Source organism: Vombatus ursinus, unplaced genomic scaffold (assembly GCF_900497805.2).
Source record: "Vombatus ursinus unplaced genomic scaffold, bare-nosed wombat genome assembly UNPS02004577.1, whole genome shotgun sequence".
In the NCBI taxonomy this organism is placed as follows: Eukaryota; Metazoa; Chordata; class Mammalia; order Diprotodontia; family Vombatidae; genus Vombatus; species Vombatus ursinus.
In genome coordinates this window covers 196,595-215,922 of record NW_020944355.1, presented here as the reverse complement: position 1 = coordinate 215,922, position 19,328 = coordinate 196,595, and the positions used below count along the sequence as shown (strand labels likewise).

Sequence of the window (19,328 nt, the reverse complement as noted above, 5' to 3'; positions counted from 1 at the left end):
AAAATGAAAACTGCCATCAGCCACTCCGTTGCTCTCCAGACGTCCCATCTCTCATTGCACAGCACAGTATTTCAGAAAGAACGTGATCCAATCTCTCACAAGTTGCTTCCTCATTTTCTCCCTACCATTTTTCTCTTCATTTCATGCTCAGCTCCCAAGCACCCCATTGAAACGTATGTGATCTGAAATGGTTGTTTTCCTTCTATAGACTATAGGCACATCTTGGGGAACATGTGCTTTTTTCAGATATCAAGGTTTCATTCTGCGTCGTCTTTGAAAAATGAGCTATCTTACCCATGGGTTACATCCCCATCTCACACATGAGTGGCCCCTGTCTTTTATGATCAAGCCCACAGGACGAGATTTCCATATTCAAAGACGGAATGAACAGCCTGACAGTTTCTAGTTCTACAACGTCTGGAATCCATAGGCTGTCTGCGCCCCCTGCTGGCAAGAAGTAGAACAGCAGCTACTTCCCAAAAGAGGGACGTAGAGGCTGAAGCTGGGTGGGACTAGGCATACAGATTGAAAAGTGGGGGCTGAGGGAGGGGGCGGGGAGGGGAACCACTAGATACAGAAAAAAAAGAGCATTCTTAGCACCTAGGCTCCAAATGAGAAGAAAAGATAATTTCTCATACTGAGTAGGCCCAAGTGAAATTTGAGGGGCTACCATCCCCAAACTGAGCAGGGATTCATGAGAGTAATAACAATAATAATAATAATTTATTGACCACTTAAAGGTTTGTAAACTTTATGCATATTATCTTATTTGGTTCTCACAACAGTCCCATGGGAAAGGTGACTTTATTATAGCTATTTAAAGATGATGATGATGATGATGATGATGATGATGATGATGATGATGATGAAAGGTAGCCATTATATAGTACCTACTATGTGCCAGGCACAGTGCTAAAAGCTTTACAAATACTATCTCATTTGATCCTCATAACAACACAGGGAGGTAGGTGTTGTTATTATTTCCATTTTATAGCTGAGGAAACTGAAGCATACAGAGACAAAGTAACTTGTCCAGGGTCATGTATCTATTAAGTGTCTGAGCATAATTTGAACCCAGCCTCTTAGGCCCAACCCAATGCCTCAGTAATCTGATATGATCGCTAGTTATTAACCAATGCCTTAGGATGACAAGATCTTAGATCTAGAGTTGAAAGGGCCCTGGGGCCCACAGAAGCCAGCTAGTCTAACCCCCTCATTTTACAAAGGAAAAAGCTGAGCCTCAGGGAGGTGATGTGACTTGTCCAGGGTCACACAACTAAGCATCCACCAATCACTGGTTAATGCTATCAAAGTCACAAAACCCAATCCAACCCCGGCCCCACACAGTCAGCACAGTGGTCTCCTAGGTGAACTGGAGGGAAGGTAGAGCTGCTTAGTGGTGTGACCCTTCCCAGCTCATCCAAGCTCCACCTGCACCTGCATTTTTCAGTCTCTTCCCACTCTGTTTCCTGGCTCCACCTTCCTGTTTCAGCAGGAAGTGAGAAAGGAGATCACTCAGTGGGAGAGTTAGGGTTAGGGTATGAAGTTAGGGTGCAAATTCGAGTTAGGCTTAGCGTTAGGGTTGGAGCTGGGGTTAGGGTGAAAGGAGAATGGTTAGGGTTATGGTTAGCGTTAAGGTTCGGGTTTGGGTTCGGGTTCCAGTTAGGGAGAGTAGTCTTTTGTGTCCCTTGTCACCCGTCGTGTTCTTTTCATTTATGTTATTCGGGCTCTGTTCCTGAGAGCACACTGGGCACAATGAAAAACTACAGGTGCTTCCTTCCAAGCCTTCACCAAGAGAACCCCACCAAGGGGCGCTGACTATATTGCTTTTCTTTGGTTGTCCAGTATAATATTCAGCCTTATTTTGGAGGCTTGGAAAGAGAATAAGCAACTTTTCAATCACCAAATCAAGGCATTTTAGAGCACACAAAGGGCCCTTAAATCTAACCAATTCTAAGCCTCCTTCATTTTACAGATAAGGAAACCGAGGCCCATAAAGGTAAGTCAGAGAAATCCCCACTCAGTCCACAGCTCCTCCATCATCATCTTCATTCTTGATTGGAGTTGGCAAGTATTTCTCAAGTATTTTGTGCCTGCCTTCCTTCATTTGGTTCATGTTTCTCAATCACTCCTCTTTATGTTTCTGATTGGAGGAGCACAATGCTCTCCATGGGCCTGGAAAGGACTATGTGTGCTGGCCAAAAAAGGACATTGCATTGAGCAAGCTGTCAGGGCTTAGAAAGAGTGCATGAGCCCAAAGGACAAGCCAAAGAATGAAGTGCATCAGCTTGTCAGAAGACAATAAATCTCCCCCCAAGTGTCACCTGGCATTTCTATCCAGTTAACAGCTGCCTTTGATTCCGGCAAAGTCCTTCTTAACCCCACTTTTCACACAACCACGCGTGTTTCAAGTAGACTGGACACCGTGGCAGTCTTCTCCTGCACTTTGTAACCTGTCTGTGATCTCCAAAGCAAACGCAATTTATTTCTGGTCTGCAATGGTGCAAGAGAAAGGTCAATACCAGCTCACAGCTATTATACTTCATGCAGCCTCAGAGCACTTTCAGAGAAAGGGGATGCCCATTCCTGAGGTGTCAGAACAAATCCAAAGAGGGCAGAAATCCATTCTCCCAACAATGCCACCCCCTCGCACACCATGATCCATGGCGATGGGGAACAACCAAGTTCATGAAACTGTGAAAAGTGCAAGGCACTCCACCTCACCCTCCTTTTGCAAGCATATGAAGCTTCCAGCTCTTTGCAATTTTCAATTAGCTCTTTATTTAACAAAGCTCCAGGCCAGACGGTTTCCAGCAGTGTGCAAGGGGGCCAAATGCAGTCTGGTGATGGATGTACCATCACCCAATATTTTACCCAGATGCTTAGTTATAGCTAGATGATTCAAACTATTTCCAAAGCATCAATAAGACTTTAAGTTGTGATATATATGTAGCTAGCTAGCTAAATGCATATATATTTACAACATTCATTATGGTACTATTCATTATGGGAAAACAGGATATACCCTTTCATTAAGATTTCATCTTTAAAAGCATGGCAATGACTTAAGTGGACTGCTGCATATTTCCAAAGATGACTTGCTTTGCATGAAAGAAGAGGGATCAAGGCCATGCACCCCTAGAAGACAGATGTGGACCAGGAAGGAGGCCCATAGGGAGGACATACGGGCCAAATGTTGCATAGGCAGTCACAAAAGTAGAACAGATTCTTGAGTACATCAGTTAGATGCTCTGAGGAGCATTTCTAGGACTTGAGGACAGGACCTATTTTTTTGCCTTTCTCTGCACAGTCTGCATTTAGCACAGTACCTGACAAAGGCTTGCTGACTGACTGGTCAGGACCAGGAGTCCCTACCCTCACATGGATCCATGGAGGTACTGAATCATAAAATTCAACAGGGAGATAGACTAAAGCATATTATGGTACTACGGTGCAGGTGGCAGGCGGGGTGGGGGAGTAGGCCCAAATTAATTTTTACCTTCACTTCTTTGGACTATGTAGTAACTCTCTCCTCTCTCTAGTATCTTTGAGGGGGGACTGGAAGACCAAAAAGGAATAAAAAAGGGCCTTCCTTTATGTACTAGCTCAGTATTCCCAGAATTACATGGCTTTCTCACTGTCCATTCACTCTCACTAGTTCTTATACCCTGACATGTTGCAGCTTATACCTGTACATGAATACTCCAATGAACTTGTGATCTCATTAATGTGAGAGCACCCTCCAACTGGGCAAATCATAACCCATCCACCCCTGCCTCCCTCCCCAATCTATGGGACAACTATCAGTGTCTTCCCATAGTTCATCCAAAAAAGGTTTACCCGATGCAACCCATGGGTTTTGACGATTGCTGCTTTATCATATGGTTTAAGATCTGAAAGTGCTATTCACTGACCTCAAAACTATGTTCTAAAGCAGCAGTCATCTATATCACTTGGTATCAGTTGCAAAATAGAAGAGGAAATGAATGGAATAGATTAGACAAGGAAGAATAAGAAATAATGGAACTGAAAAACCCAGTATTCTAAAAATCCCCAAACAAAAGTTAAGTAGAAAAGAACTCCCTGTTTGATAAGAACTACTGGGAAAACAGGAAAGTGGTCTGGCAGAAATGAGGTTTATACTAGCATATTGCACAATGAATTAAAAATCAATATGTGCCCTAAATATCAAAGATCACACCATGAAGACAACTAGAAGAGAAGCAAATCTTATATATACTTTTTACAACTATAAGTTGGAGATAAATTCTTAGCAAAGCAAGGAATCGAGGTCATTACAAATGATCAAATAGATCATTTTGATTACGTGAACTTGAAAAGCTTCTGCACAAAACTAATGCACCTAGGATAAGAATAGACTATTTCAACTGGGAAAAAAATCTTATCAGATTTCTCCAATAAGGGTTTGTTATCTAAGATATACAGACAATTAAGAGAAATATATAAAACCAAAACCATTCCCTCACTAGATAAGTGATCAAAAGATATAAATAAGCAGCTCTCAAAAGAATTGCAAACCATTAACAACAAAAACCAAATATGAAAGAATGCTCTAAATCACTAATAACGAGAAATGTGACTCATAACAAACTCAAGGTTTCATCCTACACCTAGCAAATAGGCAAAGATGACAAAAGATAAGAATAGTCCACGTTGGAGGCGTTGTGGAAAGACAGGCACACTGATGCATTATTTGTAGAGCTGTGAATTAGTACAACCACTTGGAAAAGCAATTAGTAATTATGCAAATAAAGTGGCTAAAATGCCCCCACCCTGTGACCCAGAGATTCCACCGCTAAGCATATACCTCAAGGAGGTCACTGAAATGCATGTGATCTTAAGTGTCGGTTTCATTCTATAGACTGGCACACCCAGGGGAACACATGCTATAATGACAAAAAGAAATAATAATAATAATAGCTAAAATTTATATAGCACTTTAAACCCTGCAGAGCACTTAAGAAATATCTCCTTTTATCCTCCCAATCCTGGGAGACAGGTGCTATTATAATCCCCATTTTACAGATAAGGAAACTGAGGCAGAGAGAGAAGTGACTTGTCCAGGATCACATACCTAGTAAGTGTCTGAGACTAGCTTTGTACTCAGGTATTCCTGACTCCAGGCCAAGTGCTCTAGCCACTGTACTGCCTCACTGCCCTTAGCAGCACTTTTTGTAGTAGAGAAACAAAGTAGGATGGCCATGGACTGGAGAAGAGCCAAACAAACTGTGGTACATGAATGTCATGTTGTAAGAAATGATGATTATGAAGAATCCAGGCAAGACTAACATGAACTGATGCAGAGTTAAAGAAGCAGGTCCGGGAAAACAAGATACATTAAAAGAACAGTATAAACAGACAGAATTACCACCACAAAACAACTGAAACTGATTACTGCAAAATGGCTTAAAAAAGCAAGCTTGGCATCAACAAAGAGCTATGAGGAAATCTGCCCCTCCCTGCCCCGCCTCCACTCCTTTGCAGAGGTCCACGGCATGGAACGTTGCATATATTATTATGGGGGGGGGGGGATGGGGCTGGATGGCCCAAATGGTGCCCAGGCTCTGTGTTAACTGGTTTGGTTGAATTTTTCCTCTTCTTACTCTTTATAAAAAATTCCTTTGTTATAAAGCATGGCTCTCTGGAAGTGGGGAAAGGGAGGGATATAGGGAGGCATCTAGGTGATGTAAAAACAAGAGATACCAATCAAAATCTATTCCCAAAAAATCTCATGGATGCCAGTGAGGGCAGCATCTGAGCTGCCCATGGGATGTCCCTCGCTCTCACCCCAGGTCTAGCCCACCTCTTTTTCCAATCATACATTTACTGGACTATATCTCTTAGGCCTCTCATTGCATACAATAACATGCTGCAACTGGCTTCTACATCTCTCCACTGGCCATTGAGTCACTGGCAATTTTGAGTCCTCAGAGATTGTGATGTTCTATGAGTCACAGTCAAATGGCATCGCCAAGAGAATACTGATGTTAAAAAAAAAAGTTTTTATTTCAAGAAGCAAGTTGGGATCTTTGAAAATGTGTTCCCTCCAACCAATTCAATTCCAAACTCAGTTTGTTCCCCATGGGCAGGGCTCGTCCACGATGCCTGTCCCGTGGGCTAATTCCACAGGCTGCCCATCCAACTTCTTGGCCTAACGCGGGCAACATCTGTTCTTCAGTCACTAAGTCTTTCCCCTGCATAAATATCAAACGTTCCCAATTTTAATTCTCCATGTAATTTTGTCAAATAGTCCATTTGTCAACTGGTCATGCAAACCAACATTAACCTCTTTGGATGGCAAACAGCAGGAATCCAAGGACCATGTCTGTTTAACGGGCTTTGTCCGGTGCCCTCTTTCCTGAGCATCACTTGTTAATGATAGCTACCAGCCTTGCAGCTTTCTAGAACAGGTGGTAAGAGACGTTAATAGGAAGAAAAAAATAGCCCCATTTCAGAAGCTCTTTAAAAGTAAAGCCTTGCACAAAGGCAGTTATGGGAGCACTGCCATAGTGAGAGTCCACACGTGTGAAAAAGCTCCTGCTCACCTAATAAATGTCCATAATGGCCAACAGCTTTCTAGAACTCTTCGAGGCCGACCGCTCTGCCCCAGGCTAGATGACCTCCCTGCCAAGGGAGACAGCCAACCAGGCATCTGGTCAACAATATTGACTGTTGATTCTGGACAGCATTGCACCAAGTGGCCTAGCATGGTGGATTGGATGCTACACTTGAAATCTGGAAGAGCTGTGTTCAAACCCAACCTCTGATGCCTACTAACTATGACCCTGGGCAAGTTACTTCACCTCTGAGCCTCAGTTTCCTCCTCTGCAAAATGGGGATAATAAGACCTACAGCCTCTACCCAGAGTGTTGTTATGAAGCTCAAATGAAAGTAGAGACATAAGTGCTTCACAAACTTAAAGATGCCATGGAAATGTCATTACTGTTGTTAGAGGAATACAAAAGAACTTAGTGGTCCAGGTGTTCAGTTCAGATGTTGCAAGACCATTCAAATAGAGAAGTCCTTTCACAACTAGAGGTAATAATGACATTAATAACAAAAGTGGCCATCGTTTCCACAACTTTCCAGACTATCACACTGGATCTTCACACCAACCCTGTGAAGTAGGTACTATGAGCATGCTTACCCCCATTTTATAAGTGAGGAAACTGAGACTCAGAGGCAGTGTGGTCCACTGGAAAGGAGGATTGGATCCTGAGTCAAATCCAGTCTCTGTCACTACTTGCATGACCATGGAGAAGTTACTTAACCTCTGTGAGCCTCTGTTGCCTCATCTGTAAAATGGGAGTTATTGTATAGATCAAATGAGATTACATGTGTAAGGCACTTTCTAAACCTTAACATGTTACCTAAAAGTTATCATTACTGCCTGGGTAACCATGGGCTAGTCACCTAAACTTTCTGGCCCTCAAGCTGCTCTCCTGTAAAATGGGGGGGGGGGGGGTTGGACCAGATGGCCTCTGAAAGTCCCTCCCAGATCCCGATTTAGGTTCCTGTATAGACTTGCCCAAGGTCACAGAGCTGGTGGGTTTAGAACCCAGGCTTTCCTTGATTCCAAATCTCCTACACCAAAGCTGACCTCAAGGTCCACAGGCTTCTCCTGAGTGGGCCCAAAACACATTCAAATGCCATGGGGAAATGTTGAAAAAAAGAAAAGAAATAAAAATCCATCCGAGCTGACATGAGTTTGTGGTGTTCTAAGTCAATGAGGCCAGCAGGCTGTTTCTATTTGATGCTGACACCACTGTGGACACTCCATTGTCAGGAAGAGTCAGGTTTCTGGCTAAGAGGAGATTTGGGAGTTGTCATTATCATTGTTGTCCCCAGCTGGGTAGCAGATGAGCTCCCAGACAGTGAGAACAGGAGGCAGCTGAAACTCTGGAGGCCAGACACGGTGACAGGGCCAGTGGAAGAAGCACCATCGCAGGGGTCGGGTGCCAGAAAGACAAGGTCAAGGGAGAAGATTCGGCACCAACAGGGTAACACCGATACAACAGAGATCAAGGAGAGGATGCCAAGGAGATGGCATCAGGGGCATCCAAGGCAGCTGAGGTGACTCCAGTAGGGCCGGAACAAAGAAGAGAGATTTGGTCAGGAGGAGCTCTTTGGAGAGATTTCAGTACAGCCATAAGGACAAAAGTGTGTGTGGGGGGGGGGGGGGTATATAAATGCTAGCTTCCAGGGTCAGAGAACTTTAGGCCCATGGCCTGCTGCCCATGTCATTAAAGAGTCATAAAATTAGTCACTTGCTCACTCATTCATTCATTTCACTAGCATGTACTGAGCTCTCACAAGCCTCTTCAGCCATACTAAATCTGACAGCAACAGTTCTTAAAGGGCTCTCTGGGGGTCCCCCTTTCTGAGAGTCTACAAGGGCAAAACGATTCTCATAACCATACTAAGGCATTCTAATGTTTAACGTAGTAAGTATGAATAGATATGACCCACATAAACAAAAGCTCTTTGGGAGACAGGTGTACCTCAATAATTTTTAAAAGTGTAAAGATGTGAGCAGCTAGCAGGCGCATAGAGCACCAGCCCTGGAATCAGGAGGACCAGAGTTCAAATCCAGCCTCAGACTAGCTGTATCACCCTGGGCAAGTCACTTAACCTGTTCGCCTCCAAAAAAAAAGTGTAAAGGGAAATTGAGACCAAAAAGTTCAAGAACTCCTGCTCTGAGAAATAGGAGTAACTAGGTGGCACATTGAATAGAGCACCAAACTTAGAGTCAGGAAGTCCTGAGTTCAAATCCAGCCTTACATCCTTAATAGTGGTGTGACCCTGGTTGAGTCACTTAACCTCTGTCTGAGTTCCCTCATCTATAAAATGAGGATGGTAATAGCACCTACCTCCCAGGATTATGAGGATAAAATGAAATGTCTGTAATGCTATTGCTATTATCATAGGGATAGATAATAATGACTTCTCCCCTCACTAACAATCAGGGCTGAGTTAAAACAGATTATTTTCCTATTGTACATTATATAATTAATATCTTCTGATATCTTAGCTACTTTATGTTTTCTCATTTCCAAAGCTAGGTGGAGAAGGCAAAGGATGTGTAACTATAGTGCCCCATCTTGGCCACGGAGAAAGAGATGAGGTACCATACTGCCCTTCTTTTTTTGGAAATGAAGGCAAATATGGGTACAGAACTTATCAGCTGATTTTGTTTAACTAACTGAAAGGCCTACTGATTTTATGGGATCTATCCAGAGATGACTGTGTTGTAAAAGCAAGAAGGCATGAGTAAAACAAATCTTAAAAATCATTATTTTGCCACGTCACCCAGAAAACTGCGATTTGAGATGGCCACAGGCTAAAATATCAGCTCTCAGAGTTTTAGGCATGCTACTGGCAGGAAGAGTGAAACATCCTGGTATTTATAACACTGCTGAAAAGGACTTTCTTGTTTCAGGAAGATCTTTCGGCCTCTACAGAAAACCACCAAGACTGGAGATAGAGGTCTTCAAAAGCTCCACCTGCTCCAGCATCCCAGGCAAACTGGTTGTATTTAATGGACGTGTTCATTAACCCATCACTTTCTAATGAGGTCTTTTCGTTATAAATCACAGAGAGAAATGAATAGCTTTTTCCTCCTTCCACTTTATAACTGTCTTATCCAACTAGGCCACTCTCTCCTCTGCAAACTGGCAAGGTTTCTGAACCGGCTTGTACACAAACACGTTAACCTGTGCCTCCCAAGCAAAGGGCAAACCAGTGACTGGTTCCCAAAGGGCCTTCCACTGAAATGAACCAGGAAAATAAGGCACTGTAATCAGAGACTCCAAACATGAAGCAATGCAAGAATTCCGAGCGCAGCAAAGTTGTCTCAGCCTGCCCAGTGGGTGTGCTAGCCAAGAACAACACTCTATAGACCTTTCTGCAGTTACTTAGAAATCAGAGCTTAGCATGGAAATCATAGGTAAGAGCTGACAGAGACACTAGAGATCGCCTAGTGCAACCCCTTTTTACAAAGGAGGAAACTGAGGCCCAGGGAGGGGAAGAATCTTTCCCAAGATTCCAGATCTAGTGAGTAGCCAAGCTGAGCCTAGTACCCTGCTCTCTTAACTCCTAGCCAAGCCTAAAATCTGACCCTTATCTACAATTCAAAGGTAATACTAAAAAATCAGTAGTTCTCCACTCACTACATGAATAACTGATGGCCTCAGCTTACACACACACACACAAAAAGGATGGAACTGAATTGTTCCAAGGGTAACCTATCTCCCTAAGACTGGTTAGTATCTCCAACAGTGATGTACAAAGAAATCCCAGAGTAAGCAATGAAGAAGCCCTCCCCTGTGCCCATTTCAGATTGAAAACTACTGAATAATCGATTTGCATTCACTTCTAAGTTTATAAATTGTTCCATGAAGACATTAGGCAGCTTGGGAGCATAGCAGATAGAGCACCGGGCCCGGGATCAGAAAGACTAAAGCTCAAAGCCAGCCTCAGACACTTAGTAGCTGTGTGATTCTGGGCAAGTCACTTCAACTCTTTCTGCCTCAGTTTCTTCAACTGTAAAATGGGGATAATAAAAGCACCTACCTCCCTGGATTGTTGTGAGGATCAGATGAGGTCATATTTGTAGAGTGCTTAGCACAGTGCCTGGCACATACTAGGGGCTTAATAAAGAATAATAGGTAGCATTTATATAGATCCACCCACCCAGGGGGTAAAGTGCTGGGACAGCTGACAGAAAACCATCTAAGGGGAGATCTTAACTTCTCTGAAAGAATTGTAATTAAAGTCATTATTTCACACTATTAAATCTGGCTACATTAAAAGGAAGGGTTTGGGTTTCTTTAAGATAATGAGTTGTGAATAGATGAAAAAATTTTTCTCCCTCCTCCTGGCCAAGAGATGGAGGACCATGGGTATGAAACAGCCCAAACACTGCCGAGCAGAACAGATGAGGGGGTGAGGGGCTGTTCCAAACTTTCTTCTTTGTTACAAAGGAAGGATCATTATAGGATTGGAGAAGGGGAGAAGATGTAGAAATCCTGAAATGACTGATATATAAACAAAAGGTAGAGACAGTGGACACAGAATCAGAGAGGAAGAGAGAGACAAAAAGAGAGACACAAAAACAGAGCGAGAGGGAGAGACAGAGAGGGAGGGACAGGAAGAGATAGAGAAGGAAGAAGAGACAGAGAGAGAGAAGGAGGGAGAGACAGAGGAGGGGAGACAGAGGAGGGACAGAGACAGATAGGGAGGGAGAGACAGAGAGAGGGAGAGATAGAGACAGAAAGGGAGAGACAGAGACAGACAGAGACGGGAGGGAGGGGAGACAAACAGAGTCAGAGGAGGGAGAGACAAAGACAGAGAGAGGGAGAGACAGAGAGGGAAGGAGAGATAGAGGTAGAGAGAAAGACAGAGACAAGGAGGGAGAGGGTGAGACAAAGAGGGAGGGAGAGACAGACAGAGAAGGAGGGAGAGACAGAGAAAGAGAGAAAGGGAGGGAGAGACAGAGACAGAGAGGAAGTGAGAGACAGAGGGAGAGGAAGAGACATACAGGGAGGTAGAGACAGAGACGGGGGGAGACAGAGATAGAGAGGAAGTGAGAGACAGACAAAGACAGAGAGGGAGGGAGAGACAGAGAGAAAGAGTGAGACAGACAGAGAAGGAGAGAGAAAGACAGAGAGGGAGGAAAAGACAGAGACAGAGAGGGAGTGAGAGACAGACAAAGACAGAGAGGGAGGGAGAGACAGAGACAGAGAGGGAAGGAGAGACAGAGACAGAGGGAGACAGACAGAGAGAGAGGGAGAGACAGAGAGAAAGAGTGAGAAGAGAGGAGAAAGACAGAGAGGGAGGAAGAGACAGAGACAGAGAGGGAGTGAGAGACAGACAAAGACAGAGAAGGAAGGAAGGAGAGAGACAGAGAAAGGGAGGGAAAGGGCGAGACAGAAACATAGAAAGAGATAGAGACGAGGAGCACATGAGTGAAAAGCAACCAGATCCCCTGGCAGATTTCCTAAAAGTTTCGATAAAAAACATATCCAACCACAGCTAATATTTTTGCGGACAAGAGTCAACCATTTATTGGATATTAAGATAGGAGAATTTCTATTTATTGGCCCAAAACACAAATCAACACACATAAGAATACAAGTCAAAGGAGCACATAATACTGACAATTAAGTCATGCCAACCTGGTTGGGAAATACTAGCAGCTAAGGCTACTGGGAACAACCACTATCCCACAAGTCCCTCAGGGAAAAACAAATCACTACAGCATCATTCAGAACGAAGAAAGGCCTTTCTAAGAACAAAAAGGGAGAGAAAACCTACAAAACAGATATAACACCTGGGTTTAGAAGAGAAAGCAAAGAGAACGGGCAGCCCGCCGTGCCCTGGTCAAGCACAGAACATGAGTGTCTTTAGTGTGAGTCGGCGGGGTCAGAGATCCAGAAGCACCACTTGGCAGCTAAGAGAAGGAGGTGTCCACATGCAGACAGGCCCGGGCCATGCCCCGGGCCCCGGGCCAAGCCCAGGAGCTCTGTGCCCAGCCAGCTGCCTGCTGCAAATCGCACAAACAAGAGAAGCTCTGCTGGGCACAAGGCTCACCTTCCCAAGCTACAGAAGACCGTATGGCACCAAAGAGGAGGAGGCTCATATATTCAGCAGACCTCGAGGTCAGTCACACCAAGTGACAACAGGACCGCAAAGCCCGGCCTATGGGAAAGAGACACAGAAAGGCAGGCCACACGCCCGAAGGCATACAGCTGCTATCCACAATACACACTGTGTTAGCTTAACATGACTTTTAATGTTCCCCCAGCCTGGAAAAACTGAGTTGGGGGAGGCGAATGATGAAGAACTCATAACTGCCAGGTCTTGATGGGATCAGTCTGTTCATATAACTTTCAGCACTTTGCATATTGAAGGTCATGAAGGATTTTCCAAGGAAGGGAGCTGAGAATAATGTCCTAAAGCTAATGAAAAGAAAAGAACAAGAAGTCAATGTTACTCGCCTCCCACCTCCAGCCCTTTACACCCTCTCCATTCCAGTCCAACTGACCTCCCAGAGGGTCTCTAGGCTTGGTATTCCATCTCCAGCCTCCATGCCTTTGAACAGGCTGTGCCCCATGCACACAACACACTCCCTCCTGGCTTCCCCCCAGGCTCAGTCCTATGGGAAGTCTTTCCTGATCCCCTTCATTAGTTGTCAGTGGTCTCTCCCTTGTCGTGCTCCAATGAGCACGTGTATCACCTATCTGTTTGCAGGCAGTATTCCTCTCTGTCCCCCTCACCCACCCAAGGGAGATGGAAGGTCCTAGAGGACCTGCCTTCTTCACTTTGGTCTGTCTCCCTGGTGCCTGGCACCATATCTAGCACATAGTAGGTGCTTAATAAGTGCTGGATGGAATGAATTTGACAGTGGTGGCTTTCTATATCTGGTCTGATCATCAAAAAGTTTTATTAAGCACCTAATGAGTCATGCCACACCCAACGGGCTGCCCATCCACAGTCCCTGCCTCCTGGAGGCTTATGATCTGAGACCACACTGGCAGATATAAACACATAAAGGCCAGAGAAGCAAAAACACAAGCAACGAACCAATGTAAATCTAAACAGGAAAGTTCAGTAAAGGTCCATTACACACAGCCATCGGGGACAGCCGCAACATAAAGCCACAATGGGTAAGAATAAAAGATATCCTTGGTGAGCAGAAAACGGAAGGAACAAAACCAGACACCTCTCCAGCCCCCACCCCTCATGCTCCCAATCACCAAGGCCGGCAGCAAGTGACTTACAATGACTCCAAAGGCTAAGACAGACAACCAAAAGGTCTTAGGGGATTTGGGGAAGTTCAAACCCTGGAGAGGCTCCTGGGACCCAGGCTGGCCCACAAAGACCACTAAGCAGCTGGGCTGAGGGGGTGCCGGGAGTCAGGAGGGATCTCTGGCTGTAGCAGCCAATAGCAACCATGCTCATTACTTAGCATCTTCTCTCAGCCGTGGCTGTGGCCCAGCTCCTCTGCTGCCCTCAGAGGCACCTTTGGGGGAAAGGCTGGGGGTTACGGAGCCTCACAAGCAATAACCCTGGAACCTCTGCCAAAGCCATGAGGAGGCCCAGGCTTGTGAAGACTGTGACCCCCCCCCAACCCAGGCTCTACTGGCTTGGCAGTTTACCTTCCATATATTTGGGCACGAGGGGCTGCAGCCGGCATTTTTCCAGGCCCACACACCCAAGTACTTGTAAGAAGAGAAATACAGACCCCAGTGGGCCCCCATAGGGGAAACCGTCTTGGGACACACCTAGAGGAAAATGAAGCTTGGACCAGTTACTACAAGGACATTTTTGTTGGTACTCTGGAGCAGGCAGAGAGAAAGATTCTGGTTGGAAGGAAGAATCTCTGCCTTCCAAGCTCAGGGGGGCCAAGAGGTAGCATTTTCAGAGCTGGGATTGTAACCTCCATCAGCCGCTTACAGAACCTCAGGCAGTACCCGGGAGCCTCTCTGTGCCTAAGATTCCTCCTCTGGAAATGAGGAGCTTGGACAAGACGGCCTTTTCAGTTCCAAAAATCCTACAGTGGAGGTGGTGGCTGTCCTCCTGGTCCAGCAAAAAAGCCCCTCAACCATTTCTCCAACTAATTATTCAGTTTAGTACAATGGGCCACAGGAAAAATGCACAGCACTGACTAGTATCCCAGCAAAGCCGCAGAGCTAGGCTGGGGACAACAGGAATCAGCACAGGGCCAGGGGAGGACCAGTGCACCTCAGAGCCTCAAGACCCTCTGAGTGGGCAGGCCCAGAGTCGGTTCCCTTCAGCCAAGGACATAACAGCAGGACCATTTTCTTCATTTAATTAAAGGCTTTGTTTCTTTCAGTTCTCTACACCAAGACCATCAGGTAGAAACAAAAGGCCAACTATGCGAGTGCAAGCATAAATGGACAGGTCTAACCATGCGCAGCATGCACCCATAAGGCAAGACTCTAAAGAGGTAAGACTGTCTTTACAAACCTCCCAGGATATTCAAGTTGGTTGATTTAAAGTCACAACTTATCTGGGCAGAGCTTCAACAAGCTCCACTGGCAGGTTGGCTGGCAGGCTGACCCAAGGCCCCATAATAGCCCAGGAGTGGGCCGGGCTCCCTGGCTGGGCCTCACACAATCCATAACACTTACAGCGATGAGTGCATGCAAAGACACTGGAACAGCTACCAGGACTGAAGAGACATACCTTGGTCGGAGAGATCTGGAGCTGTCAGCCACCAGTTTACACGATCTCATATTGGTTATTCGTGATGGAACGAGAGAGACAGCAGGCCAAAAATATACCAAACAACTGGAAAGAGAGCACGAAGGGAATCAGACAAAGGAAAACAAGGAGTTCCAGGAGTCCAAGAGGCATCTGAGGTGGCCACACATTCCTTTTACAATTCCTCATTTCCTGTGGCTGGTTCTGACCTGTGGGTGTTTAGTTCTGTTGAATAATCTGGGTAAGGCCTCACTAATCTGTGAGAGATGAGATTGAATCACTAAAACCCAATCCTGCAGGTGGAAGTTTCTCAATTTCCCTGTCCCTGGCAACAATCATTCAAAGAGAAACCCTCCCAAGTCAGAGAAGGTTCCAGAAAAGAGAGGTCAATGGTGCCTCTTTTCTCACTCTGAGAAGTCAGAAAGACCCAGGACCCAAAGTCAAGAACTCAGAACAAATATACATCTCTAGAGACTAAGTGTTCCAGACCAAAGGACCAAAGACAAGAAAAGTCTAGTTGACTTTCTATGGAACCAAAGAACTGGAATAAAAGTGGGCACCCATTGATTAGGGAATGGCAAAATGTATCAGGGAATGTAATTGTGTGGTAAGAAATGATGAAGGTGAGGAATTCAGAAAAATATGACAAGATCTAGACAAATGAATGAAATAAGCACAATCAGGAGAACAGTTTATGGAATAATGAAAAAGGTTAAAGGAAAAATTAGTAAGAAGAGGCTGAATTCTGAGCCAATGTAATCATCAGTACAAGTCCTGGAGAAAAGAGAATGTCATTTATTTCCATCCTCTCAGCAGAATGCTGGGCTGGCTATTGTAAACAGAGACAGATAAGGGCACTCACTCTATAGGGGGAGGGGGGGGAGCTGCTTAACTGTTTTTCTTGTTGATAAAGCAAAGTTCAGTTCCGTGGGAGCTTTCCAGAAAAGATTTTGAGGTCAAGATACAAATCTGCTCAATTTTCTGATTTTTCAGAAAGGAAGAAGAACTGAGAACAATCATGTGAATGCAAGAGAAGGCATTAAAAACGTAGACAGAGCCACACTACTGAGGACCTGTGAGGACAGTGAGGCACAGGAAGTCACAAGGAGACTTTGGATGACTTGAGAAGGGAGGGCAGAGCAAAATACAAAGCCGAGGAGCAGCGGCCAGCTGGCATACAGCTACCTTGGCTTTTATACTGTGGAAAAGAACACCTGTTATATTAAAAGAAAACTCTCTGAACCAACTATAGTATAGAATACCAATGTATTATTATTAATAAGGATTATGATGATAAGGGGTAGCATGTATCTAGTGCTTTAGGTTTACAAAGCATTTCACAAATATGATCTCATTTGATCCTCACAACAACCCTAGGAGATAGGTGCGAGCTACTATTATGCCCATTTTACAGATAAGGAAAATGAGCCAGTCAAAGGATAAGTGACTTGCCAACGGTCACATAGCTAATACATGTCTGAGGCTGGATTTGAACTCAGGTCTTTCTGTCTCCTGGCCCAGCCCTCTACCCACCACAACGTACCTGTACATGACTGCAATCAAATATTATTACACTGTAAGAAACCATGACTTGAGGAATCCAGAGAACCCTGGAAAGACTTGTAGGAACTGATGCCAAATAGACTACGCAGAGCCAGGAGCACAACGTGCACAATGACGTCAAAAACAGCAGAGCTCTGCTTGATGCAGGACTACCCGGAAAGTCGATTTCTGCACACCTCCTATCTCTTGGTAGCGAGGTGGTGGACTCTCGGTGAGGAACAAAGCTTATGTTGGCAGATGGGCCAATGTGTAGGCTTGTTTTTCTTGAATTTCCTTCTTGATCACAAGGAAGTTAGCAGAGGCATGGGCAGGGACGGGAAAACATTGGGAAGGAAGAGCAATGGGTTTGGGGGAAAAAAAAAAGATAACAAGAAAAAGCAAAATCCGTAGATCAAAAAATTAAGACCCTAGCCCTGAGCAAATAATGAGAAAAGGGTTACAGCACTTGAGTACTGGTTAGTGTAGACCAAAGACAACAACTCCCTGGGGAATAGCGTCAAGGAACAAGGACAAGAGCCACATGCCAAGTTTTCTTGAAGTTGAATCACACATCACCCCCCCAGGGCCAGGATGGAGGCTGCAAGATGATCAAAGCAGAGCCAGAAGCCTTGGCTTCCAACCCTAGCTCAGAAACTTGCTAGTTTGTAACCCTAGTACAAGTCACCCTACCAGCAGGCACTGCTAGTGATCCGTGTCAGTCGCTGAGACCTGAGAAGCTCTCTCCATGTTGCGTGAAGGAGACCCCACTCCGAGAACACCCTGGGCTGAGAAAATCATTCCTTCTTTATATCTCTATATAATCAAGCCCCTAGCGGGGTGACAGCGATAGCTCCGCCAATGAAGGAAGGCATTTTAAGCATGTTTTCGGATAATTAGTATCTTAAATCCTGGATTTGGACTTGTGGATACACTGTAAGTATCTGAGTTCATGAAAGAGAATCCTAATTATGTTCAGGAATCGTGTCTGATTACAGGGAGAGACTAAAGCCAAGGTTCTTGGGCAACCCAGGTTTTGTGTGATGCTGGAAGGTTGCCCTAACCAAGAGGCACCAGCTCTTTCCACCACAAACTGCTCTCAAAAGATGTGTGCAGGTAAAGGTGGTTCCAATCTAGGGGGGAGAAGAAAGGGCTGGTCTGTTGCTTTTTAAAGAATAACCATGGGAAAAGAATGAGTGAAAATGGAAGAGGAATTCAGAGAACAGCCAGCTATTTCCTCTAGGCTTTCAGCATGACACGTATGCTGCCCAGATGGGAAAACAGAAAGATAAGACTCAAAGACATCTAAAGGCTGCAATGGGGGAGGGGAGGAAATATAGATTTGCTTTTTTTTTTCTTCTTTTCAAAACTCACAAATCAGAACCCCAAACCAAATGGCTCCAGCTGCATTAAGCACTTAATCCACAAAACAAACCTGACCTGAAAAGCTGTGTCTGATCATCATGTGTGTCAAGAAGAGAATATGCCACCTTTGAGGGAAAGGAAGGCCTACCTCTGCTCGTACCTTGAATCATAATCTATAGGCTTACCAGTGGAAGTATTCCAGCTTACTATAAATGCCATTAAGGCCTCAAGGAGGTCAAATCAAGAAGGGAAGATCCCAAATATACAACTAATCTTCATGGAGCAATCTAGAAATGGAAGGCAAGAGAGTGCCCATCGACTGGAGGATGATTGAACAACTGTGGTATAAGAATATGTGGAATATTATTGCACCATAAGAAAGACAACTGTGAAGAATTACAAGAAACTTGGGAAGATGTGCATTAACTGATACAGAATGAAGTCAGAAGAGCCAGAAAGATAATTTATACAATAAAGGAAAACAACATAAAAGATTTCAGAACTCAAATCAAAGTCATGACCAGTCATGATTCCAAAAGACTGAGAGGAAGGGGTTCTGGGTAAGCATTTATACAGTGCTTACTATGTGTGAGACACTGTGCTAAGCTCTTTACAATTCTTATCCCATTTGATCGTCACAAACTCTTGGAGTCAGGTGCTATCATTACTCCCATTTTGACAAATGAGGAAACTGAGGCAAATCAAAGTGAAAGGACTTGCCCAGGGTCAACATGGCAACTTAAGTGTCTGAGGCCAAATTTGAACTCAGGTCTTCCTGACTGCAGGCCCCAGCACTCTGTGCACTGTGGCGCCCCCTAGTGCCTCTCGGCACTCCATGCCCAAAATGAGGCATACACTGTGGTGATGTGTTAAGGTTTTTTTCCTTTCACATTACTGTACTTGTTATAAAAAGGATAAGGGAGGAGGAGAAATCATTGAGAAATGACAGTGACAAAAAAAGAGCATGAATAAAACATCATTTTAAAAACTAAACTCCATTGTGGACAGGAAGAAAAAAAGTAGGCGAAAGCCATTTCAGTCTAAGGACTCACCTGGAAACAAGCAATCCCAAAGGAAATGCCTGCTACAACACCCATTTCTGACTGAATAACAGTTGTCACTTTTACGAAGCAGCCCTAGGAGGAACAAAAGAAAACAAGTCCAGAACAGGCCTC

The 19,328-nt window shown here is 44.7% G+C and overlaps 1 protein-coding gene across 1 annotated transcript in view; it reads right to left on the bottom strand.

Annotated features, from left to right (window-relative positions):
- Positions 1-12,058: 12,058 nt before the first annotated feature.
- TSPAN6 (tetraspanin 6) overlaps positions 12,059-19,328 on the bottom strand; it is a 13,514-nt gene continuing 6,244 nt past the window's right edge. The window contains exons 6-8 of the mRNA XM_027838399.1: positions 19,206-19,289; positions 15,232-15,336; positions 12,059-12,980 (exon numbers count right to left, since the gene is read on the bottom strand). Of these exons, the coding sequence (XP_027694200.1) occupies positions 15,268-15,336; positions 19,206-19,289 (153 nt within the window). The 3' untranslated portion in view covers positions 12,059-12,980; positions 15,232-15,267. The remainder of the gene's footprint in view (positions 12,981-15,231; positions 15,337-19,205; positions 19,290-19,328) is intronic.